At 36.0% G+C, this 26411-nt stretch overlaps 4 protein-coding genes and 1 long non-coding RNA gene across 6 annotated transcripts; 2 read left to right on the plus strand and 3 right to left on the minus strand.

Moving 5' to 3' along the window:
* Nucleotides 1–19: 19 nt before the first annotated feature.
* On the minus strand, nt 20–14776 carry LOC128866409 (NAD kinase 2, mitochondrial). Of its 2 annotated transcripts, none has more exons than XM_054107117.1 (9): nt 14104–14776; nt 13693–14050; nt 8481–8775; nt 6318–6546; nt 2646–2852; nt 2438–2574; nt 1767–1909; nt 1574–1699; nt 20–458 (listed from the first exon to the last, which is right to left on the minus strand). In XM_054107117.1, the coding sequence occupies exons 2-9, from the start codon at nt 13730–13732 to the stop codon at nt 355–357; spliced, it is 1281 nt and encodes a 426-aa protein (XP_053963092.1). In that variant the 5' UTR covers nt 13733–14050; nt 14104–14776; the 3' UTR covers nt 20–354. The 2 variants fall into 2 exon arrangements, with proteins under 2 accessions (XP_053963092.1, XP_053963091.1); XM_054107116.1 differs by having other exon boundaries at nt 6318–6558; nt 14104–14774.
* On the plus strand, nt 585–1566 carry LOC128866410 (uncharacterized). Its single transcript, XM_054107118.1, has 4 exons — nt 585–754; nt 844–958; nt 1027–1154; nt 1242–1566. Exons 1-4 carry the CDS (start codon nt 695–697, stop codon nt 1464–1466), a joined length of 528 nt encoding a protein of 175 aa, XP_053963093.1. The 5' UTR covers nt 585–694; the 3' UTR covers nt 1467–1566.
* A 3177-nt stretch (nt 14777–17953) lies between the features above and the next one.
* LOC128866083 (putative uncharacterized protein DDB_G0286901) lies at nt 17954–20216 on the minus strand. The gene is made up of 4 exons (XM_054106581.1): nt 19999–20216; nt 19126–19933; nt 18346–18697; nt 17954–18287 (listed from the first exon to the last, which is right to left on the minus strand). Exons 1-4 carry the CDS (start codon nt 20036–20038, stop codon nt 18165–18167), a joined length of 1323 nt encoding a protein of 440 aa, XP_053962556.1. The 5' UTR covers nt 20039–20216; the 3' UTR covers nt 17954–18164.
* A 2309-nt stretch (nt 20217–22525) lies between these two features.
* On the plus strand, nt 22526–24116 carry LOC128866085 (uncharacterized). The gene is made up of 5 exons (XR_008454912.1): nt 22526–22649; nt 23064–23100; nt 23375–23476; nt 23659–23747; nt 23991–24116. It is a non-coding gene; the product is annotated as an uncharacterized LOC128866085 (long non-coding RNA).
* On the minus strand, nt 24097–25327 carry LOC128866084 (cytoplasmic tRNA 2-thiolation protein 1). The gene is made up of 2 exons (XM_054106582.1): nt 25172–25327; nt 24097–25113 (listed from the first exon to the last, which is right to left on the minus strand). Exons 1-2 carry the CDS (start codon nt 25217–25219, stop codon nt 24130–24132), a joined length of 1032 nt encoding a protein of 343 aa, XP_053962557.1. The 5' UTR covers nt 25220–25327; the 3' UTR covers nt 24097–24129.
* Nucleotides 25328–26411: the final 1084 nt, after the last annotated feature.

Below are 26411 nucleotides of genomic sequence, written 5' to 3' on the forward strand. Positions count from 1 at the left end.
TTCACGAACAGACCTAACATAGCGTTTTAGAGTTTTTTTTATTATTAAAGCTCAGTATTTCAACTCATTTAAAAAATAACAATCAAAAATTTCTAATTACACACTAGGCAGGCACACTTTACAGTTAAACTTATCGTAAGCCTAGATCACAAAACAAATTACCAATTAGGCATGTATATGTATGTATGTATGTGTAAAATATTAATTTATGTAAGTATATCCATTATATAAAATCGATGATGAATCGAAATGTCATGCTTATTTTCATACCTAGGTATGTGTGTAAATACAATTTATGTATATACATATTAAATATATAGGTATATCGACAAACTTAACAGCTAATGCTACAGCTTAGTCAAGAGAAATAGTGAGTAGTGCATCTTCTGGATGCACTTCCAACAACGCCTTCGCTCCATCGTTGAACGGATAGGAAATGCTGCCATCGATTACAAGATCTGAAAGATGATATTACAATTAGCGCTAGAATAACATGAAAATAAAAATTAAAATGTACATTATAACAAAACATGATTCAATTATAATTATAATGATAACAAAATATGATAAGAAAATTCAACTTATTTGAAGCATGAAATGCTTTTTTAATCACCTGAAAAGACAGGCCACAAAATATAAGAAACAATTGAGAAAAATGTGAAAATGATTGACAACTGTCTGAATAATTAAAAACATGTTAGAAAAACAACCAGAGCAGCAGTCAACATTTAGTAAATGCAAGTCGTTATTTAGGGTAAGCCACTCATCCAAGCGATGCAGAGTGTCAACATCAAACGAATGAATGTAGTAAGAAATTAAAATTGAATTTAAACTTTTGCGCAGAATACCAGTTTGCTATTTGAATTTCAAACCGAAACAGTAAAACTGCTTGTATACAACTATGCCATCGTGCTACTTATAGCAAATCAAGAAGTGGGCTGGAACTACAAATTCAATGGTTTGTATGGTGGTGATTGCCGCTGATCAACAGCTGAGCTGCTAATTTGCCTCGTTGATTGCTTGCAGGTATGGAAATAGCAAGTCGCTACGGCCAGGAACTCATCGAACCGACTATATTGTCGAAATTTGGATTCTGCTTTCGACTGCTAACAATAATATTAAACACGCTCGCCGTAAATGTCATCTTTAGTCCGGTAGTCAATTAAAAACATGAAGAAATCTCAATTCGATGCATAGAATTTTCGATTTTAATACATTTGGTTTTCTTTTTTTTCATATAGAAACGAAATAATCGCAAATTCCTATTGCCATGTATACTTTGGAATTTCTATAGCATTACTGCCGTAGCGGAAAATATTTTGGAAATTGTGTGGACCATGTACCTTTTGGAGGTGCCCTTTCACTTATTTCTCACCATTTCTATGGTTGGTATATTTATGATTTCTTTACAAAGTAAATTAACGCTGCAAGTGTTGCGTTTCTATGAGTATTTAAATTATGTATAGAATACAAAGAGGCCGTCAAAAAGCAAAGCATTGTAAGCCCAATTATTAGTAGATATAAAAAATATAATAAAAGATAAACTATGATGGCTAAATTATCAGCTACTTACTCGCATCGATACAACTTGACTTTACAAATAGGCTGTTTACAAATCTGCGCGCCTTGAAATCCTTTGGGATTGGCCAAACACCTACACAAATCTGTTCGCGTATTGAATAGCACAAACGTGGATCATCTAGGTAGATAACAAGAAATTAACTGAAATAACGGTTTTTCATATGAATATTTATTGATTTAATTACCTGGCGCAAAACGTAAATTTTGATTGTATTGAGTAGCGATCTCATCTGCATCAAAAGCAGGTATTGGTTTACCCTCAGCAGGCTCTGGGATAGGCAAAATGCGTACCAGATCCTCAACTTGTTGGCTTGTAATACGATTTATGCTGAAATATGATTAGATAATAACATTGTTAAATTACTTCTTAGACTGATTTTTTTTGTTGATTGGAAAATACATTGAAATTTTATATTGCAAGAACCAATAAAAGCACAAATTTCAATTACCCTATTAAGCAAGTAGCAGTCTTTATTTCAATCGACCGCATGCGCTTCTGTAGGATTTTTATTAAACTACTTATTTGATTTTAGTTGTTAATTGCTTTTAATCAAATAAATCTCATTCATAGAAATATTTAATATTTTCATCAACTTTTAATTGAAAGGATTGCAAAGGTACAGTTCAGAAAAATTATTCAGATTAAGTTTAAATATTGTATTAAAACGCCGTTAACTAACGAAGGAAGTATAGGGGTTTTCAATATGGATCTAAAAGTACGCAAATGAAAAATTGGCATTGAAGCTTTGTTTAATATTATATTCGAAGAAGCTAAAAGATATGCCCATTTCTAAAGCATGCACAGTGTATACGCTTTTTGTTTCAACTATTCAGAATAGTCTTTACTCGTATTTACCTCGTGTGCCACGAAGTCGATCCCGTTCCAGTGCTCACACATAATCCTGAACACTTCGTCTTATTGTCGATATCGTCATGATTTATCACTAATTGCAAATGTGAAACACGTGCCGAAAGTTGTTCACCAATAAATACCTACATAATAAAACAAAAAAACAAAGTTGTTTACAAATCTCAATTGCGAGCATAGCAACTAAGATACTGACCTCGTTAAGCGCCAAATAGGGCAGAACTCGCTTCATTTTCGCCTTATATCGCAATGCCCATTCCTTGCTCAAATATTCCGGTTCAATCTTTTCTTGTTCCATTTTCGTCACTGTATGCCTATATAAATCAGTGGACTCGGGTATTTTGCCGTTAGTGCCCAGTATAGAGGTGCGGATGCGTGTACGATACATCCACTGGAAATCACCCTAAAATTGTTGTGCGAATATAAAAATTTGGAATATAAAAAAATCTAAAACTGATCTATGTATTGTATGTATTAACTCTCCATTAGGCAGTTGGGTCTGGCCAGACTTTTTACACTTTGGGCGTGAATTTAACATATTTATATTATAGCTAACGACTTGAGCTTCTAGGCAGGTTAAAAAGTATTCTCGAACAGGACGAAAAAAGGCCAGAGCCGGGTGCTCAACCGAAGGGTTTAAAAAAGGTGCCCAATAGAGGTTTAAGATGGCTTACCCAAAAAACAAATTTTTGTTTTTCTAAGTTATAAAAATTGGTATATTTTATGATTTTTTTGTTAACTTAAGATAATTTGATTTAATTCAATTCAATAATTCAAGGGTTTAAAAAAGGTGCCCAATAGAGGTTTAAGATGGCTTACCCAAAAAACAAATTTTTGTTTTTCTAAATTATAAAAATTGGTATATTTTATAATTTTTTTTTTAATTTAAGTTAATTTGATTTAATTCAATAATTAAAGGATTAAAAAAAGGTGTCCAACGGAGGGTTAAGATGTCTTACCAAAGAAAAATGTATTGTTTTTCCAAATCATAAAAATTGCTATATTTTATGATTTTTTTTTAACTTAAGATAATTTGATTTAATTCAATTCAATAATTCAAGGTTTTAGAAAAGGTGTCCAACAGAGGTTTAAGATGGCTTACCCAAAAAAATGTGTTGTTTTTCCAAGTCATAAAAATTGGTATATTTTATGATTTTTTTTCAATTTAAGATAATTTGATTTAATTCAATAATTCAAGGTGTCGAAAGAGTTCATGAAATCTCTTAGTTTTTTTCTAAAAAAATACCCCTGTTAACCCAAAAATGCCGTGGTGGAAATCACAAAATATACCAAATACACCAATTTTTTCCTCGTTAAGCTTTAAGCCACCATCTGCCGCTTGGAGGCGGCACAAAACTGTAGGTCCCTCCATTTGTTGAAACAACATAAGAGGAGGAGCCCAGCCAAAAGCTCAAAAAAGGGTGCACCCGCCAATTATATATGCTGCATACAGTTGCGGTCAAAATAATAGTAGTGCAGATAGTTTAATATTTCTATTTTTTTTTTTTTTCGTTGTCTTCTTTGGGCATTATTCGCCTTAGATACTGTTGTATAGCTATAGTTCCATAAAAAAATGACGTTATATTTGTGTATGTTAGCACTTGGTGTTGTAATTTCATTTATTTTCAAGTGTATTGGCTAATGAGTCAGTCAAAATAAGTAGTATTGCAAGAAGTGGGATGCCAAAAAAATCATATAAAATATTTATTTGTATCAAAAATGTAAAAGTTCAGTACTGCACTGGCCTGTTCACCGACAATGATTTGTTACGCTTTAAAATATATAGCCCAACCAGAAAAAAATGGACGGCGTCACTGACTGTTAAATCGATTAATTGTGTGGTTAGGTATTCAAGGATTATTTCCTTTTGCACCTGCTACTGAAGCTAAAAGCGAACTGGAGCTGGAGGCAAGCGTAAAAACTATTTGTAAACGTTTGCGGGAACACAACTTGGTAGCTCATAGCCCAAGAAAAGTGTAATTACTAACTAAAAGGCGCATACAAGCAAATTCAGAGAATTAGGGTTAAGGTTATGAAATGGCCTCAATGGAATAGAGAATTTGTGGTACGATGTGAAGGAGGGAGTTGCTGATACTCATCTAACGGCGTTGTGTTGTGTTTTTTTTTTGTCGGGACAACTAGCAAGTACAGCACTCAGACACATTCAGTCCATTGTACTGCACTCGGATTCCCTTTTAATTTTCCTTAACTACTACTCGACCTCCGAAGAAATGTGGATAGATCTTGTGTTGCCAAGAAGCCAAGGTGGTCGCTTCTTAACAACAGGAAGTGGTCCGCCGTTGTTGTTGTTGTTGTTTTAACAGCATAGTTAGCCCTGTCAGTGTAGGTATATCATCTGTCGTCTTCGTCTAGCTCATCTAGTGGTAGGCCCAGGAAACATGCTGTTTCGACGGGTTGGGTCCAGAGGGAGAGGGGGGTTAGATGAGTCTGATTAAGGGGGCATGTGAAGAGGTGGTTAGTGTCGTGCGGGGTACCTTCACATGCCGGACATGTGTTTGGTATGTCGGGGTCAATTCTGGATAAGTAGGAGTTTAACCTGCTACAATATCCAGAACGTAATTGTGCCAATGTTACACGAGTCTCACGGGGAAGCTGGAGCTCTTCATCTGCAATGGGTGGTGGTTGGACTCCGATTACGGCATTCACGGGACGGGAGTTCATGAAGGTGGTAACGGACTCCCGGTGAATGTCGTTTATTGACTGTCTGAATACTGTCCGGTCCAGTAGGTCTCGGTCAGTTTTGTCCTGGAGTTCGTCAGCGTAGTCGAGGAGGTGTCTCCTGACGTGCCTGGGAGGCGGCTCAGGCTCAAGCAGGTGTCTGCAGGGGTGAAACCTGCGGTAACACCCCAGCAGGAACTGCTTGCTGAGCAATTTGTTGTGCTCCGCGACTGGGAGCATTTGTGCCTCGTTGTGCAGGTGTTGTATGGGTGACATCAGGAGGCACCCGGTCGCTGTCCGAATGGCGGTATTCTGACATGTCTGAAGCTTTATCCACTGCGAATCACTAGTACCAGGCGACCAGACAGGCGCAGCATAGTTTAGAACCGGCCGGCCAATTGCCTTAAATGTCGAAAGCAACAGTTCTTTGTCCTTGCCCCAAGTGCTGCCGGCCAGCGATTTGAGGACCTTGTTGCGATTTTGGACTTTAGTGGCAATTGCGGTTGTGTGCGCAGAGAAGGAGAGCAAGCTGTCAAAGGTTACACCCAAAATTTTGGGGTTATTCACAGTCGGAATTGGTGTGTCGTCGACTTTTACCTTAAGGGACAGCTTGACCTCCTTTGTCCAGGTGGTGAAAAGGGTCGCCCTGGACTTAGTGGGGGCAAGTTGGAGATTCCTCGCAGTGAAAAAGCGAGAAAGGTCGGTGAGGTAGTTGTTCACTTTGGAACACAGGCCATCGATGTCATTGCCCGACGCCATTATCGTGCAGTCGTCAGCGTATGAGATCAGGGAAACTCCCGCTGGTGGTTGGGGGAGCTTCGAGATGTAGAAGTTAAAAAGGGTGAAAGGACACCACCCTGCGGTACGCCTTGCTTAATCTTCCTCTGCTTTGACATTTGATCTCGAAAAATCACTGACGAGTGCCGACCGCTCAGGTAGTTCGCGGACCACCAATTAAATGTTTTTTGTTCAAGAAACCCATACTACTATTTTTTTGACTGCCCATATGCAAAAGTTCGTATGAAATTTAATTTTTCTAATGTTATAATGAATTATTTTTCTAATTTTACTTTCATGATTTTATTGTTAACAATCATAGATCCTTTCATTTAATTAAATCTTAATCATTCCCTATCCACTACTATTATTTTGACCGCAGCTGTACATACAATTTTATGTGTTTACTTACACTCTTTATTTTGGCCACCGCATCTGCTGTATTCTCCGTGTAATGCTTTGGCAACATTAATCGACCCTCGGAGCGCTGGGGATCTGAATTGAAGCCAACAATGGGTGTTTTCTGTTGACTCTGCGCAAAAAGTGGACTGGCACGTCCCGCCGACAGCAAAAAGGTACCATCGCCGCCCACCGGTACAATCAAATCGGCCCATTTCATGATCTCCTTGCTTAGGGAGCTTCTAAATTCGACTCTAATTTTAGTAAATTCAAACATTCATCAATCATTCAAACAGACGCAGTCACATATGTATGTATGGAGTATAAATTTTCAAGTACCAAAAGTTGGCAAATTTTGATTTACATGTATGTATATGTAGATATGTGTGGATATGTAGATATGTATGTATACAAATGTATGCGCATACAGTATTGGCCAAAACTATAGCACCCCCCTAGTGCATTTTTTGCGATTGCTGATTTTCTCAAAACAATGAGATCAGAAATAAAAATTGTTTGCATTTTACTTTTGTTTATACCTTTACTATTAATAAATTAGCATTACTTGTGACCATTTTTTTTTTTTTCAAAAGTTTAACTCAAAATAGTTCGTAGCAGTCAAAAATTCAATCGATAAAACTAAAGCACCCCTATATTGGTGTAAACAAATAAGTTGCTATGCTAATATTTTATAGAAAATACTTTATATTACCAACATCTTGCGATAAGCCTTCCCATGCTCCTTATACAGCTTCAAACAATTCGTTCTTGGTCCTACAGTTTTCGCTATTAATTTTCACATTAACGATCTCTCATAAGTTCTCGATGGAGTTGAGGTAAGAGGCAGAGCTCTCTACTTTAAAACGTCTATACCATTACGTCGCAGCCAAGTTTTGCAATGATTAGACATCTGTTTATGATTATTGTCCTGTTGGGACCTCCATCTCAATGGCATCTGCTCTTCAGGGTATGGCAGCAACCCGTTTTTTTAAATGTTGGAGTACATGAATGTACATTATTCTTATTATTCGACGGATTGCTCCGATCCCTTGGCCAGAAACACATCCCCATATCATTTTTTGGTATTGGTAGCAATGCAATTCTTAGAGTCTGTGCCCTTTTGGTCCTCTCACATGTCTTATACCATCGGTATCTTTTATACACTTCGATTCATCCGAGAATAAACCAATCTTCCATGTTTGGGCCGTACAATCAAGGAGAGCTTTCGCAATTTTTTCTTCTTCTTCTTTCATAGCGTTACCACGCGGGGTACGCCAAAGATTCCTTCAAAATGTTTCTCCAATGCGTTCTATCTTGAGCTGTTGCTTCGTAGCTACGTATTACCAACTTCTTAAGATCGTGTTCCACTGCGTCTATCCAACGGTTCCTCGGTCTGCCTTTGGCTTTTACGCTCATTAGCTTTTCTGTTAAGGCTTTCTTCACGGTACAGTCAGCAAGCATACGGATCACATGACCTAACCATCTTATGCGCTGCGCTTTAATAAAACGTACAGCTCTCTCGTTCTGAGTTAGATCGTTCAGTTCAGAGCTCAATCGAATTCAGTAGGTACCATCATCCATTCTTATGGGGCCAAATTTCTAGTCTGGCCTTAATATTTTTATATTTCAGCCGGCCACCGACTGAACAAGCCAGCTTTAACTGCTCGCCTTCTAATTTTTTTTTTTATTTCTGATCTCATTATTTTGAGAAAAGCAGCAATCATAAAAATGTACTAGGGGGGTGCTGTGCTATAGTTTTGGCCAATACTGTATGTAGGCATCTCTGTACGTATGTATTATGTGTGGAATGTAAGTATTATTATATGAATTGTACATTATTTCCATTCCTTTATTATAAAATAATAGAATGCATCCAATCGAAAAAATTCAAAATGAAAATAATTCCTGAAATACTGAAATTAATTAATTGAAGGGTGTTTTTCCGGACTTTTTAACATTTAAATTAAAGATGTAACGCTGGCATGTTTTTTGCATATGAATCCCAAATGAAATTAAAAAAAATTGTAGAAAGGCTTTGTTATCGAATTGAGAAATCAAATTTTAATGGCTATGCATTTGTAAGTCAATCCATTCATATGTATGCGCTAAATAATGTAATTCTTTTGCATGAAACGTACAAATAGCATTCAACACTCAGATTCAATTCTACCGTTACCTATTAGCCACCTTAACTTCGCAGCCCACATCCAAAAAACTCTTTACCACCTTTCGCTCAAAGTCCTTGTGTATATTATGCAGATACATTAACATCTCATAGTCGGTGCCCCGATGCCGCAGCTTCTTTTCCAGCTGCTCTCGATTTAGTTTTGGATAGCGCATCTGTTCGAATTCGTATCTCGAAAATTTCGCTATGATTAGCGCACGTTGTAATTTGAACTGAGGTGGTGGATATTTAGCCATACTCCCACTGCCTTTGTTGTGACTGCTGAATTTTCGCCATGTGCGGCATTCTGAAAGAATTAGTAAAAAGAATTTAACTCAGAAAGTAGTCCTTAGTACTTAGTCTTGCATTAAATTCTGTGACAAATTTTACAACGCATATGGCGAGAACAGATTCGCAAAAAAAAGTTCCGTTATTTTTGCTTTTGTTCGTTTACATTGCCTACTCATAAATTATATTCAGTTTCGTGGCAAATTTCGCTTGTTAGCGATGGAGTAAGGAGCTAAGGAAAATCACACTGCAGTAAAAAAAGTGAAAAAATATATAAGAAAATAAAAAGAAAAAAATAATAATAAAAAAAAAAAAATAAAAAGAAAAAAAAAAATAATAATAATAAAAAAATAAAAAGAAAAATATACAATAATAATAATAAAAAATATAAAAAGAAAAAAAATAATAATAATATATTAATAATAAAAAAAAAAATTAAAAAAATAATAAACAATAAAAATAAAAATAAAGAAAAGCCGCTCGAGAAAGAATTCGCAGAAATCCACTTAGAAAGCAGAAAATCATGTCCAGGGAAACGAATGTGTCGACCAGATCCATGTCAAGACTAATTAGAGATGATCTCTACATGAAAGCCTTCCGTCGCTCAACTGTTCAGCGCTTGAAGAAAATTAGACTCGACAGATGCAAGCAGCTTCTTCAGTGGCGCGCGGTCAATGGCCATGAAAATATTATTTTCACAGATGAGAAAATGTTCAGTGTTGAAACTTCTAAAGACGCAAAAAATGTTGTTCCAAGGGTTCAGCGTTGCCACCATCCAGCTTCCGTAATGGTTTGGTAGGAAGTGCGTTGTAAAGGCGTTATATCTCTTCGTTTCTACGAAAAACAGGTCAAGACTGGGGCAAAAGTGCACCAGACGGATGTTTTAGAAGACGTGGTGAAGCAGTTGAGCAGTACTCTCTTCAATGGAGAGCGTTGGATCTCCCAGCAAGAGTCGGCGCTCCAGCCCATGAGGCAAAAACCACCCAGCAGTGGCTAAAAAACAATATTCCTGGGTTCCTAGCCGCAGAAAATTGGCCGTCCGGAAGACCAGATTTTAATCCATTGGGCTACATTTTGTGGTCAGACTTGGCGAACATGTCCTATCGAAGGCCTCACAGAAATTTTGAGAATTTCAAACAATCTTTGGTTCGAGCAGCGACGTCACTATCCATGGAAACCGTGCGTACTGCAATAGCTGAATGGCTTAATTGTTTGAAGGCTTGACTAAAAGCAAATGGTGACCATTTCGATTGAAAATTTACAGTTTTTTAGAGATCATTAAGAACTATTCAGAAAGCTTCCGACCTCGTTTTCATCAAATGTGTGGTAAACATTTCATAGAGAATAGCGAACCGTTATTTATTGAGTTGTCACTCGCAACTACAGTAAAGTATATATGTATATAAATATATTATTTTAAGGCACATTGCATACATACATACAAATGGGCGCTAATTTTTCAAAAAATATACTATTCTTGAACAACACATAAATATATTCCGATTAGCTGAAAACACATGCTGATATCAATTCATTAGTTGATAAGACTTTTAATTTTAGATGCATTCCAGTGCCCACGTTTTTCCATTGTTTACTTCCCATCCCTTTCTCTTTCAGTATACCTACAATAAATTGTTTTTTCATGCCATTAGTTTGAATGAAAATAGTATTTTATGTGCGTATAAGCACTTCTTCTTATCAATAAAAAAGCGTGTTCATTATTACAACAACGACAACTCCACAACTAATTTCCACAGGCAAATTAGAAAAAGAGTGTATTCTTTGCGACACGATACAGTATCAATTGGAATATTCGAATATGTATATATATATGTAGGTACAAATGTATGTTTATCATGTTGTTGAAGTGGATGAGTATTTCTACTGAAATAATCCTAATTAGCGACCAGCACCGTCTTACTAACACTTTTCTCGTGTGATGTTTTGTGTCTTGTTTTTTTTGTTTCTAAGTCAGATCCATTTTGTGAGATCCAAGTATAGCAGCAAATTCTTTATCTCGTTGTCTGAGATCTCATTAATTTTCTGTAAGAAAGGCTTAAGGAAAGAGCGAAGTCGTGCCCTAGCTAACCCTGGACATTCACATAAGTAGTGGAAAAGACTTTCCTTCATCTCTTCCGCTTGACAGCTTCTGCAGATGGGATTGAAAGGGAGGTTTAGTCTGGCTGCATGATCCCCTTCCACCTTCCAATGGCCTGTATGGGTTGCAGTGATGCGTGAAATGTTTGGTCGAGAGCATCCTAACAGGTAATTCGTCCTTTGGCTTTTGTACGACGGTAATGTGTTTTTTGTTGTAATACATGTAGTTAATTGCTTCCACCTTCTTTCGGCTAAAGCATGATAGTGTCAAGCAATCTGTTATGTCTAGTGCCGGACCTTTTCTTGCTAGCTCATCCGCTATCTCATTACCCCGTATGTTCCTATGACCGGGAACCCATATCAGAGTAATTTCAAGCCAATGACTAAGAAATTCTAGTTCCTCTCTACATTGTAAGACTAGTTTGGTTGAAATGGAGTTAGAGACTAAGGCCTTGATAGCTGCTTGACTGTCTGAAAAGATAGCTACTCTTACACCAACTTCCTTGTAGAGTTTTAGTGATTTACATGCTTCTCTGATTGCTAGTAGTTCTGCCTGGAACACGCTGGCGTAGTCAGGAAGTCGAATTGACTGAGATAGGTTGAGCAGCTCCGAACGGAAGCCAGCTCCCACACCACAGTTCATCTTAGACCCGTCAGTGTAGATTTCAATATCGTATCTTACAATCACCTTGCCCTATTCGGCTCTCAGTGGAAAACGTACCGTAAGGTCTACTAGAGATGCCTTAGAGGGGTTTTTTAAGAAGTTCAGTTGCAATTAAATCTTTGGTATAAAATAATTTGCAATATGAAGCCCAAGAGAAGGCCAAAAACAGTTTTCAATGATATTGAAATATACCGAAAAGATACACTGCCGAATGCACGATCCCACAGCAGTCGCTTCTACGTCACCGAAACGACCCGGATTTATATCCGGCCAAGGACTGTCATTTCAGTAGTATTCCCCTTACATGTATAGGAAATGTTTATACTACTACAACAACAACTGCCTTAACTATTCTAGCAACTCGTCCCACAACAGCTTGCGAGAATCATTTTCATTACTTCGTCAACTCAAAATATATTTAAGAAATACGTTGTTCGGTGGAAAGCCCCTTAGGTAAATTTGCTAAAAAAAAGTGACAAGGCGAAATCAGTTTATATGTATGTAGTTTGTTTTACTTGTCTTTATTTGTCCCATTGTGATTTACATTTAATTGTTTTCACTAGAAAAATGTTTATTTTTTGTTTTATTATCATTTTTTTTTTGTTTTAGAACATTGAACTTGAATTTTATTTTTCCTTTTGTACACATACATATGTATGTATATGTGCATGTTTAATTTAAAGTTTTTTTTCACTTTTTATAAAAAAAGTAAAGTAGTATAAGAAAATCCATAAATATTTACGTATTTCGTATATTTATATTTACATATGAGAACATTTTTTCCTCTCGAATGTTCAATTCTTTCCTCGCAAGCAATAAAATTATAGCAAATTTTTTGAAGAAATTTGAGTGCATTGTAGTGAAATTTGCGTGCGTTTTTGTTAATTTTTAGAATAAAACAAACTCATAACCTGCGAGTGTATTTCTGCCATGAAAAGCTCCTCATAAAAACCATTTGTCGTTCTGAGTCGGTCTGTAGGTCCCTCCATTTGTGGAACAACACCAAGATGCCCACCACAAAAAGGAGGTGGAGCCCTTTGCTCAAAAAGTGGTACAAAAAAAGAAGTTATTATATCAAAAGGTATTTTAGTTACCTTCACAATGATGTACTTGGTTTTATAGAGGATCAAGTAGTTTTTGGGATATTAACGTTTTTAAAATGTATAAAATTTACTGTTAACCTTGGAAATATCGTGCATTGACAATTAGCGTACACAAAAGGGTGATCAGATTGGAGGTACTTTTTCCAATAGGGATATTTTGACAGATCACGCACGACTACTGGCAAACTAAATAAATTTTTTTTAAGGTATTCATTGACGTTTCATCATGGAAGGGCTTAAGCCTCAACAACGTTTACAAATCGTACGTTGTGTTACGGAAATCGACGCTCTGTGAAAAGTGTTCATCGCGCGCTCAGGCCAACTTATGGTGTACATAACCATTCAGCGATGAGGTCCATTTCTGGCTTAATGACTACGTCTACCGTATTTGGGCTGAAAAGCAACCCGAGATCATTCAAGAAAATCCATTACATCCATTGAAAGCAACCGTTTGATGCAGCCTATAGGCTGGAGGAAGCATCGGCTCATATTTCTTCAAAGTCGCGGTTAGCGCCAATGTAACTGTGATTAGCGAACGATATCGCACCATGACAAATGACTTTTTGTTGCCGACAATTGAAATTGAATTGTTTACGGATGACTTAATTACGGCGCAGTTGCGGCCAACATTTGAAAGGGATTATCTTTAAAAAATAAAGGCCATGAATGCTTCTACACAAAAATAATAAAAATTGCCCAATCAACTTCTTTTCTTTCAATTTAAAATCCGATCAATTTGAGATCAGCCTTTATTTTCGCACCGTTATTATCAGCAAAACGTTTTCTAGCGAATCTCATTTTTGGTTTTTTTCTTACGAAACAGTACGTATTTTTTACTTACACCTACTAAAATAAATAAAATCAATATTTCAAAGTTTTTGGAATCGAATAGCATTATTTCAAAACCTACTCGTGTAAGCAGGGTGGTCAACTTTTGAATCACCTTCACATTCTAAAAATCGCCTGCGAAACGTGAATCGTGTAAACAACTTTTCAAGTTAGCAACGAGATAACGAATTTAATCAAAATACAAAAATATGTACGGCAATATGAAAAATAAATTTAAATTTACCTTTCGCAATTTGATAAGTCAAGGTTTTCGACTTAAACATGTTTGTGGTCGAATGTATTTTGTTTGTGGTGATAACAGCTTTTTTGCACGCTCAGCAATTCCCTTATTTCCTCCAGAGCAACGGTCGTCTTCTTTCAAAGATTGCAAATTGATCCTGGTCATAAAATTATTTGCTTCGCCGCTGCTTGTGTTACTATAAAATAGCTTTTATAACTTTCTGGTCTTTCCGGAAATTCGTAAACAAATACAGCTGCTATATCTCCATTAAATCATATAAGCACATCAGTAGATCGCGATTGCGGCTTTCCAGTTGTAAAACAAGTCATTGAATACAGAAGAAATATATTTGCGCATTCAACTATAATAAAATCGGTTCTAAAAAATTCAATACAATGAATGTAAAATACCCACCGTTCGTAGCCTACAACAACATCTACCGTTAGATCGATTTCCAGATAACAATTTAGTTTTTACTGACAAATATTATTTTGCTTTCCTTTTTCCAAGTAAACGGACAAAAACTTACTAATGTGTGTGGAGATCGGACATTCACACGAATATATATATATATACGTATGTATGTATGTACGTATTTATGGAGCGCCACTAGTGAACTTTGCCCTCACTTTACTTCTTCGCCTATTTATTAAGGAGATTTTTGCTAAAGCTACCGTTTTTGCTACTGCAGCCGAGCGCATTTCAAGGGCACAATAACTTTGTAAAATTTCGCAAGTTTTCCCAATGTTTTCTTTGAAAATATAATCGCTGTTGTTCTTATCTAAACATATGCACGTCTCACACAAATTGATGTTTACTTGTTTTCTTCGGTTGTTTACCGGTTCCTACGAACATATTCTCGCTTTGACTTCTCAGACACCACTGGTTTCAACACTGGTCTCTCTAAATTCAGCTGCATATGAACGTACATGTTTTCATTATTTCAAGTAGGTATTACTTTTATCATTTCACTGGACACTCGGGAGGAGCTTGCATTATTATTTGCTATTGCCACTTTAGTGATAAGTGATAAGCGTGTCGATTTTCAGCTGCCTATTAAACTTTATTTATTTACATATCCATACATACATACTATATTGCTTCTCCTTAGCAAAAGGTACAGTTACAATAGGTGAGATGACAATAAAATGGTTTAAGGTGCGTTTACATAAATATACGAAAAGCCAAAGAGACGGCGGAATGTCAAACTACAAAGAGCTTCATTATTTTCAAACCGCTTATTTTTTGTCCACTATGATGAAGTTTGATCAAGTCGTTTGTATCGTATATCGCAAGCGGGATTTATTACAGGTGATGGCATTCACCCAGCTGATTTTTTTGCCGTAGTTAAGAATAATGTCATAATGACTTCTTTTGTTTATATTCGTGTGCTTGCAAATACTTCTACTAATTAATTTTTTATCTACATATTTTTGTTACGCACATGTCTGATTGAATTTTATATTTTGTGAATGTTTATTTGTCACTTACTAGCACATTACATTCAAGATTATGTACGTTTGTCCATTAGCTTTTTGGCAGCTAAGTCAGCAGCATATGGTCTTATAGCAATTGACTTTCCAATGTGGAGTTAATATTTGGTTCAAGTAATTGTATGAAATCCTCACTCACAGCCGGCGCTGCGATTAGGAGGAAATATGATCTTAATGAAAGTAGGGGCAAGTATTCCCTTGCTTGACTTATTTGCGGTTACCATCACCCAAGGTGAAAAGTTGGTATCGGTAAACCAGCTGACTTATTTTTTTTCGCAATGTCCATGTGGCTGTCAGGCCAGAATGAACAAGGCGAATTCATTCCTTGTTTTCTATTTTACAATACTTTTCTTTGACCATCAAACGTACAAAACATTGTTGTTGGTCTAGTGCCACCACCTTTAATGAATATGACTTGTCATCACTTGTAATAAATTCGCCTTGGTATATCGTAGTAGGTTGTATTCGTTCAAAAATATCTCAAAGACTACCAAAACTTATTGTCACAACATAGCAAGGCGAATCTATTAAAGGTGGTGTTGGTAAATCAGCTAATTTGTTATTTTTTTCTTTCGGTGTGTCCCATGATTCAATTATTCAAGGTTAAGTAAAGTTTGACAACTGATTTCAGATGCTACTTAATCCATTGATGCAATTTGGAAGCAAGGGGAAAAAGGGCATAAGTTTATCCCCTTTCTGAAAATGTAGTAAAAAATTGAAAAAGGTCCTTGTAAGCCATAGACTAATTTTATGTTATTTTATAAGTGGTACTTAATTATTTATATTTTTAACTTAGCTATTCTCATGGATTTGTGTCATATATAGGGTCCGCCATTTAACTTTACGGAATTAAAAATGCTATAAAAAAGAAACTACTCAACATTTTTCCTAACTGTTTTTTAATTTTTAAGTACAATCCTTCCGGTTAATGATGGAACACAACTTCATTCATATGGCTGCCTCGGCTAGCCATGCACCATCCCATACGATCGGTCCAATTTTTCAACATATTTTCGATTGTATGCGGCTGTATTTCAGCTATGACATCGCGTATATTGGTCTTGAGTGCATCAATTGTTGCTGGTGTGTTCGCATAACACTGGTCTTTGACGGCACCCCAAACATAATAATCCAACGGCGTCAAATCGCAGCTCCGAGGCGGCCAAACGATATCAGAATTTCTTCTTCCCATTGCCGTACGAAATTTTCGTACACATTCTGAAACATTACCATGATTTTCAAGGTAATGTCGCAATATTTCCCAGCGTTCTTTGAGCGTATACACAACTATTTTCGTTCAGCGGAAGAATAAAACTAATTTTCTGTCAAATCAGATGACAGCTAAGTGTTAACATTCTTCAAATAATACCTAGTTCAAATCCGTAACGATTGATGGCGGGCCCTGTATATATGTATTTTGACCATGCATCGGATTAGAATCTATATGTGTCACTTGTAAACCTACACTTAAGTAATAAATAAAACAGCTTGAGGATAGTGGAAACTCTTAACGAGGAAAAACCACTTTTATTTCGTCACGTCCGCTAATCATACATTTGATTTTTTAACGATGCGAAAGTCTAAGTAAAATGGAATAGGCAAAATAATATTGCCTGCTAACTTTTTCAGTAAAAGTTTTAATTTCTACGCTTTTGAGTACTTTTTCTTTAGAATTTGCTTTGAAATAAAAAGTAGCTTTTCCAAGAGGACAACACGGATTTATTAAGTAGCTTCAAGATGGCTAACACAGGGTGAAAATTAGGCTACTTACATCACCTTTAATTATTGCTTCATGGGTGTGTCCATGCGGCTGTCAGAACAAAATAAAACAAGGCGAATGCATTTTTTGTTTTCTACTTCGCCAATACCTTGCCGTGACAATCAAACGTACAAAACATTGTTGTTGGTATAGGGCCACCACCTTCAAGAAATACGCCTTGTAACATGCGGAAGTTTAATTTAAAGCCTACAGCAACACAATTATTAAAAACGTGAAACATCATTCTCTATAGCGATAGAAAAATTTTAAGAAAAGTCTGTGATGGAATTTAGCTATTAAGCGTTCCCACGAAAGTTTGTTCACAGTTACCAAGACCCGCATTTATATGTGGACAAGAACTGTCACATTAGCAGCATTCCCCAACCATTTATGGGTGTTTATGCCATTACAATAATAACAACGTTCCCAAAACAGTCGGTTCTGCATCCAGAACTACAGGGATTTATGTGTATCTAGCCAATGATGATCACGTCACTTCAGCAGCATTCCCCGGTGAATGCAGTCAATTTGCGAATACAAACATCTAATTTGTTTTTTTTTTTTTGTTTTTCTTGCGATTTGGTGGTATGATGTTAAAGCGGTCTGTGTGCAGATCCTGTTGTTTTGTTTGAATTTTACATTCAGGCTAAACTTTGACATCTAAACTTTGCTTTTGTACTACTCGTATCCCTTACATGGATACACATTGGATTTATCCGTGTTTTATTTATGAACTGCTTTGATGATCCAATAATACCAAAATTTCTCAATTGGAAACGCATTGCCTCCAAAGTAAATAAGGTACAGCTGATCAACATAAAATAAATCTCACTTGCACGAATTGGCCTTCAGATAAACACTGGCGTGGCGATTTGCTCGATCTATAGCATCGTGGCTCGTTAACAGGACTACATTCTTTAAATAAGCTTTGTTCAACTATTATATTGTATCTTGCTCCAAAATACAGGGCTTCTCATACTCTCATCTCTCAAATTTAATTTAAAAAAGCTAATTATACTGCAATTCAACTTTAATTTAATTCTTTTATAATTCAATGAAAATAATACAGAAGTGAATGCATAACAAATGAGCTGGCATATAACTTAAAATACCTTGTTTTTCCATAAAAAAAAAAAGTAAAAAAAAAAAAAACCAATCCATATTCCTATTGAATTTTCTTGTTGTTTTTGTGCATCTACAAACACTGACAGATCTTTTTCTTTTCAACCAAATCTATAATTGAGTGTTACACCACTCGAACTCGGTGTAATTTTACAATTATCGATTCCGGTTCCGTCAGAACTTACAACTTCCCCACTGGGACATTTATATAATAAAGATTTGCCCTAAATAAAATAGCATTAGTCTAAATTTCTTTTATAAGTTTTCATTCTTTGTACCCACCTGCAACTCATGAATTTCCTTTTGAATTTGCATATCATAGATAGGCTTGTGTATTGTCTGCTGTTGGCTAGATTGAAACAAGTCCAATAATTTTCCAGCCAACATCGCCATCGTATCGGCTTTGAAGTTACTTTCATTAACGCCGAGCAAAGCTTTCAAATCATTTTGCGTTTGCGTTGCTTGTGACTGTAGAGTTTGCTGTGCAACAGTTTGTACAGCTCCTGTTGTTAGTCGTCCTGGGAATGATACACTTGGGCATTCAATAGTCAAATCAGGAACAGAGCCCACCTGCTTATTGACATAAATTGAATTTGTGCCGTTGATTTGATCCAAAACAGTTTTGATTCTTTTGCTGAAAATCATAGTATAAGTAATGCAATTTAAACGATACCATATATTGGGATGGCCGTAATATCCGAGTTGTTTGGTGCGTGACTACCATTCGGAAGTGAGTAGGTGCGAATCTTCGTGCATGAAACCCCAAAACGATAGAAAAAGTTGGTTCTAATAGCGGGCGCCACTCGGCAGGCAATGGCAAACCTCATGAAAAGCTTCTCATGTAAATCGAAGATTAGCCGTTTCCTGCGGAGGAACGACCTCTATTTGATACAACTTTTATGTTATTTGATAATCCACTCTAAGTGTTTCAACCCCGGTCCCACCGAATGGTAGACAAGCAGCTATGTCAGTCGGATTTTAAGTGACAAAAATGTAATATAAACATTTATGTCTGCATAACTTTACACTACTTTGATTAATAATATACTCATTTTATTATACTTCAGACTCTCTTGATTGTTGCGTTGATTAAAACGTTGTATTCGCCCATTGTTATTCATAGAAATGTTATTGTTGTTATATACTCCCGCACAACCTCCTCCATTGCGATTATTATTATACCTATTCAAATTTTGACCACTATTATTCACAAATCCATTTCCGCTATTCCCACATCCGTCGTTATTCCGCCTCCGAAAGTTCCTTTTGCCATTCCAGCGTCGATGATTTTGTCCATTTCTGCTAAAGCTACCATCTGAATTAAGGCTTGTTAAAGACATAGAATTTTGTTGCGTTTGCATATTTGATCTCAATTTAGCATTTGTGTCCCTATTGTTTGATTTTTTTGCCGGCTGAACAAATGGTTGCTGCTGCTGGTTAATGCTACTACAATTGTTGTTTGCATTTATGCTATTATTAAGTCTTTCTCGTAAATCCGTTCCGTGATTTTGTTGCTGGGGGTTTAGTTGTTTATCTTTGCATGATTTCTGTAGCTCTGGATCATTGAACATCTCATCGAATTCATCCTTCATGTAATCCAAATCAATGAAATTTTTTTCAGCACTAGGGCCTCGCCAAATCCCAAAGGACTTGTTTAATTTACCACTGGAATTCAGCAGAGATCGCTCACCTAGTGGTTCCAGATCACTATCCATAAGCTTGTCTTCATTAAGCTCCTCATTAACTTCATTAGAGTTTCGTCGCTCATCTTTAAAGACAGGTGAGGTATGGTCCGAAGGTTTAGACACAGCACCGCCACTGTTTTTACCAATGTTGCGAAAACCACTTTTCTTTGTTGCTATGTACTCATCTAATAAGTTTTATGTTTAAGTTATTTCATCAGTATTAACATTTGAAAATCAATGCTTATATTACCAAGAGACATTTCCAAAAAATTTTCCATTTCGGAGGCCATCGAAAACTTTTCTTGCTTTCAATTGAATTAAATTAACGCTTAAGCAAGCTTCAACAAGCAGAAACACTTCTGAAAAGTTTATTTATTAATTTACACCAACGCTATCAAAGTGTGAAATCAAATTACAATAATTTGTGATGAACAAAAAACATGAGATATTGAAGTGACGCTTCACATTTGCTGATACCGTTATTTTTTTAAACATATCTGTAAAACAGGCTGCCACCATTTCTGAATAATTATGTTGATTATTGTTTCGAATATGTTGAGTGTGCTTAAGAGCTTGAGAAATTAAAATGATAATACAAAACAAAAATATTTTTGGAATGAATTTTTTTTATGTTGTTGTTGTTGTTGTTGTAGCAGCATAAACATTCCGCATACTTACATACGGGGAATGCTGCTGGAGTGACAATCCTTGACCCGATATAAATCCGGGTCGTTTCGTCAACGAAGAACCGACTGTCGTGGAAACGATAATTTTCTGGCATACATTTTTGTATATGATATCCATATCCTTTGATCCAATTTTTGACTACAATGTCCAATAAATCTGGCCGTATAAAATCAATGCAAGAATGATAGAGAAAGAGATTGCACCATCCCAATTCGCCGTGTCCTAAGAGTACATAACCAAACAAGCAAAAGGAAGAGGAATTACTTGTATGTGAAGGAGAAGAGTAGGTGAAAGTAATGAAAACAACCAAATAAAGAAATTATAAGCACACACACTTTCTTGCTACGGTGCAAACAAACTGCATTTAGAGGCTTTTTTATTAATATGTCTTTTTACAATTAAATAAACGGCGCTTCGTTTTCATTAGTTTGATTAGTTTAAATCTCACAAATCGCAAAACTACCAAGCCACTCACTGAATTTTCACAAACAATTAATTTCTCCTACTTTTGTTTGTTTTGTATTGCGAAGGGAGCTGACGTCAGACTTGTCAAAATCGCGAAAAATAAAGTAACTGTTTCTTAATAGTTCCACCTTAGATACTCGATTCCCCCTGAAGTCAATGGGGACTTTAATAAGCCTCTTCAAAGCAAATCAATTCCAGGTGGTAGCATTCGAGTAAAAACATTTTTTTAAATTAGAATTGACAAGGAAAAGAGAATAGAAGAATGTAATGAATGACAAATAGATAAAATTAATTCGTCGCGCATTCACAACGCAGCAACAGCTTTCCATTATTCTTTGGCATAGCGGCATTTTTAAATTATGGAATGAAAGGAAAAGAAATCAACTACCTTAATCACCTTCTATAGATACGTTTTGAGTCTCCTCTTTTCGCCAAGCGCAAGGCTTATCTATAGAAGTTGATATGATTAGAGTAGCTGATTGCTTATTTTTCCACTCGTCTTTACTTTGAAATTACAGTAAAATATAATTGCGGAAAGGTGTTGTTGCGTTGTGAATACGCGACAAACTAATTTTATTTATTAATTTTTCATCAGAAGACTAAAATTACATTTGTTTGTAAAATAGTGTGCGAATTGAATACTGAAGGTATAGCATCTTCCCAAAACAGTTACTTTATTCTTCTCGATTTTGATTGACAAGTCTGACGTCAGGCTCCTTTCCAATACGAAATAAATGACAAAACAAACAAAATTAAATGTTTGGGAAAATTCAGTGAAGTGTTTTTCTGTTGTTTGTGAGATTTAAACTAAACAAACTAATGAAAACGAAGAACCGCGTGTTAAATAGTGTAAGTACAAATTATTATAAACCCTCCAAATGCAATTTATTTTTTTTTTATACGGATGACGGAAAAAGCGAATTCGGAAGGCGCAATATGTTTCTCTATCATTCTTGGATATCTGTAGAGTTGCTGAATTGTTTTTCTGTTTCGCAGTGTACATTAAGGTGCCACCACAAAATGAAATGACGAAAAGCCGCTCCATTCGCACCATCGCCGTATGCTTTTTACTCCGAGGGTATGTCGGCTGTTCAATGCAATTGGTCCTTTTCTCTTTTTCTGCGTTTCTTTGTCGAGACATTCTAATGTGCAAATCGTTTTTAATCTAGAACAAACTAATCAGCTGGATATATTGTTGCATTAATTATGGACTCTCGTCGCTAGTCGCATCAAAATCCATCACTTGAAGGCGAATTGTTACATTTTTATTTTTATAGTTTTATCGATGTTCGCGATGTAAAGAGAACCTAATTTAGCCCCAAAAGTGGCTGGTGAAATTTTAAAAAAATTTTAAGTTATATTATGTCCGACTTAAAAATGCTTTATAATACTTCACTTCTGGGCCAATTTTGCGTATATACCTAAGGCAAAGTATATATGCGCCAACCCCGACATGTTGAGCAATGAGTTGAATCGTATGTGGCACAACCGTTTATCCAATACGCCAATCAAAGCAAAAGGTTGGAGCGTGTATACTTTCCCTAACAACCACTCCGAAAAATAAAATGTAGACGGTGGCAGCATTAAGGTACGTATTTAACACTAGATGTCGCGGTGTTCCCCGATGTCATTATCAATGTAGGTGCTGTTTCCGGAAATTTGTTCATTCTTTGGACACATGTCGAAGGCGTTACTTGATCTTTTTGGAGGTAAAACATGTTCATCGCGGCGTATTGCAGTAAAGTTTGGGTGAGCATTAGCGGTATTTTAATATATCAATGGCAAAATTTATATACCTTTGATGTAGTAGTTGTTATTTTCATGAAAGGACAAACGTTTTGCCAAATAAATGTGCTGTCGTTTGAGGAACCTCGATGGAAATAACCCTCGTGTGCTCCATAGGTTTCAGCTACAAGTTCAATCAATAATTAAATGGCAGAACTATATAACTGCAATACGGTCTATATATGCCATATTGTAGAACTCTGTAATTCTGCCAAATGAATAGTACGTGCAATGACTATCGCCATGTGGTTGATTAAATTCGTTAACTATGTGGTCTAGGTTCTGCAACACGTGCTTCTGTAAAACTTGTAGCTATCGTGCAATACATATGTATGTACTTTTCGTTAATTATTTTACAATATTTGTTCTTCATTGCAGTCGGCTGTAAAATATAAATACGAGACATGAAATACATGTAAGTACACTACCCAATCATAACCTACAAATTTGCTATAGGAAAGTCGAGCACAGAGTCGCTGGTTTGAAGAAAGAATATTCCACTTCTGCTAGTGCTTTTTACTTGCTCGCAAAGTAACTTTCTTCGCCCAAGCATAACCCAAAATTTCTTGCGAATTTGCGGTGCCTATTTTTTCGCGAAGTGAACATTTAAATTTATATTATCTATTCGTCTTCATTTAACGCTTGTTTATAATTTTTTTTCTAACTTTTTTAATTTAATGCAATTTCAGATTGGGGAATATGTGGAGAATATTCAACGCACATATGAAAATGCCGTAAAATACGTGCATGCAGAAATGCGATGAGAAGATTTCAGCTCAATGAGTTCAAAGGTGAATGAATAAACGTATTTTGCTTGAATTATAGAATGGCACTGATGATTTATATCTATATTTACTTTTCTGACATCTCTTATGAATCAATTTGATTTCAATAATTTAACTGATATGTAAACGACTATGATGATTGTTATAAGTTAGTATGAGCCGTGATTTAAATAGGTTCTATTTTTCAGTTGGGCAATACGTTCATTAAGGGTGTTTTTCCCCTAACACAGCGAATATCAAGGAAATGCAGAATGAATTTGGAAAACCATTTCATGAGGTAAATATAAATGAAGAAATACCCCATTTAATTTCTCTATGATGAAATTATAAACCATTCACAGACAACCATATAATGGTTCAACTTTGGACAAGCTGTTCCAATATTCTTTTGGAATAAGTGCGTTCTGTTGAACCGGTTATGGATAATGGTTAAATATAGGCACTGAGCGTATATTTCAATTTTATTCTGTGTATATGTAAAGATTTGGATTAACAGATTAGTTTTATTTTTCTTTTTTAGATGAACTTGCTGGTGTTCATGGGATTACGCCAAGGATTTGCAGTTATCGTTGCATATGAAACTAAAATGTGTACACTTGAAAATTTTCGAAATAAATAATTGTGTATTATATTTATAAATTTAAAACTTTTATTTGTCACTAAAAATCGTTTTTCACCAAATTTGCACGTTCTCTTAAGGCGATTTCGCTATCTTGCTTAGACCTCATGCGATCTCCTTTCGATTTTTTACCAATACCAAGCTTAGGTAAACCTCGATTTAGGCCTTCTAACAAAATGCATGCCTTGCAGGGTTGTTGAGATGACACAAATCCACAACGTTCACATGTTCCCCGAGTCGGTTTTTTCACAGTGCTTTTAAATCTGAGTTGCTCACCAGAATATATAATATCCATTATAACTGATGGTCGCACTCTTTCCAAGTCTTTTAAATATGCACGTGCGTGTCCTCGATATGCGTTTGGTGCAAAAACGCACTCCGTAGAAAAGTAAACTAAATTTTTAAAGTGGGCATACATTACGATTTCTTTTTCATATGCGTACTTAAGCGGTTTTACACGAGGTATTGAGTCTTCACCACCCCCAGTACGTATGTCCGTACATCGTCCTAAACGTGCAGTATCTCCTCGTAGAATATTCATCAAAACGGTCTCTGCAATGTCATCCGCATTATGCCCAGTAGCTATACTATCCACTCCAAGTAGTTTTGCACCACGATCCAATGCTTGTCGTCTAAAAACACCACAGAAAGTGCAATTATTCTTACGCCCAATTTGGGCAACAATGCGATCCATAGTCCAACCATATAGCTCATCGTATGAGAGTATCTTCAGAGGCATTTCATAGTCATCACGATTTTGTTTGACTGTCTCCAAGCTATCATCTCGGTAGCCAGTTATGCCTTCGTCAATGGATAGTAGTATTAGTTGTAGACCGTAATCATATCGCTCATTGAGCAACTTCAGCACATAAGCCAAGACTGTCGAATCTTTTCCTCCACTTGCCGCCACTGCAACTTTTTCTCCACGTTTAAAGAGCTCATTAGTAATAATTGTGTAGTGGATTTCTGCCTCAAATGCAGCAAAGAAGCAGTCCTTACAAAGTGCATCAGCCGTTTTAGGGCGCTGGGAGATGGATATAGAAGTTCAGTTCATTTACAATTTGCGTTTACTCATAGCTTACCTTAAGTGCTGCATTTCTACCACAATTTGTCTTGCATTTAATGGGCATTTTACTAAAAATTATTGCACTAAATACTAAAAAATATGTATGTTGAACAATTAAAAATACGAAATACAGTGAGAAGTAAATAATATACAATCGATTGTCCTACACGTGAATTGCCGATATCGATGATTCACTAGGCAACTCTAATGTCATGTTCCAACGGCATGTCAAGTATATTCACATATTAGTAATTATCAATAAATCCACAAAATTAATATACCCGTTCACATATGGCAGATTACCTGCAAAATTGACAATAAGCTGTCGGTGCTGTTTTGAAAGGATTTTCACATAGAAATTGCTTTGGGGGAATATTTTGGAGCTTTTGGTTTGTTTTATTATTATTAATGTAATGAAGAAAAGGCAAGGAGAAGGAATAACTAAGTTAATTGGGTAATTGGTTGCTAGTAATAAACACTTGGAGGAAAACCGTAAGCGAAGTTTACTGACACGCTTACGAAATTCGATATTACATTTAATAGTAAGCCATAAGAGACCAAAGCGTCTAGGGTAAATAAAAAAAATAAATAGTTGGCGCATACACTTCTGTTAGGTGTTTGGCCGAGCTCCTCCTCCTATTTGTGGTGTGCGTTTTGATGTTGTTCCACAAATGGAGAGGCCTACAGTTTCAAGCCGACTCCGGACGACAGATATTTTTTTTTTTTATGAGGAGCTTTTTCATGGCAGAAATACACTCGGAGGTTTGCCATTGCCTGCCGAGGGGCGAACGCTATTAGAAAAATGTTTTTCTTCATTTTGCTTTCACCGAGATTCGAACCAACGATCTCTCTGTGAGTTCCGAATGGTAATCACGCACCAATCTATTCGGCTACGGCAGCCGCCTGTCTAGGGTACATTTGATAAATAAAGGAATAATTTATATTTAGTGCATAAAAATATCCTTTTAGCAAATATTAGTAATATTGTTTTGTTTCAACAGCAGATTTCGAATATTTTTGATTAAAATATTATGTTTAATTTAAAAGGTCAATGTGTTGACTTCGAGTTTGATAACATAAAAATAATTGAAAATAATTAAAATTCCCATATGCTTCTTCTCGAATTCAGATAAATAATTCCTGCTCATAATTTTTGAGTTAAAACCTAATTTGTAACCACTATATAGATTAATAAGTAAAAACACTCTTAGCTGGTTGTCAAAAAATTCCCACATCTGAGGTCATTTGATTCCAAA

The sequence above is a fragment of the Anastrepha ludens genome, chromosome 6 (assembly GCF_028408465.1).
Source record: "Anastrepha ludens isolate Willacy chromosome 6, idAnaLude1.1, whole genome shotgun sequence".
NCBI classification, from domain to species: Eukaryota; Metazoa; Arthropoda; class Insecta; order Diptera; family Tephritidae; genus Anastrepha; species Anastrepha ludens.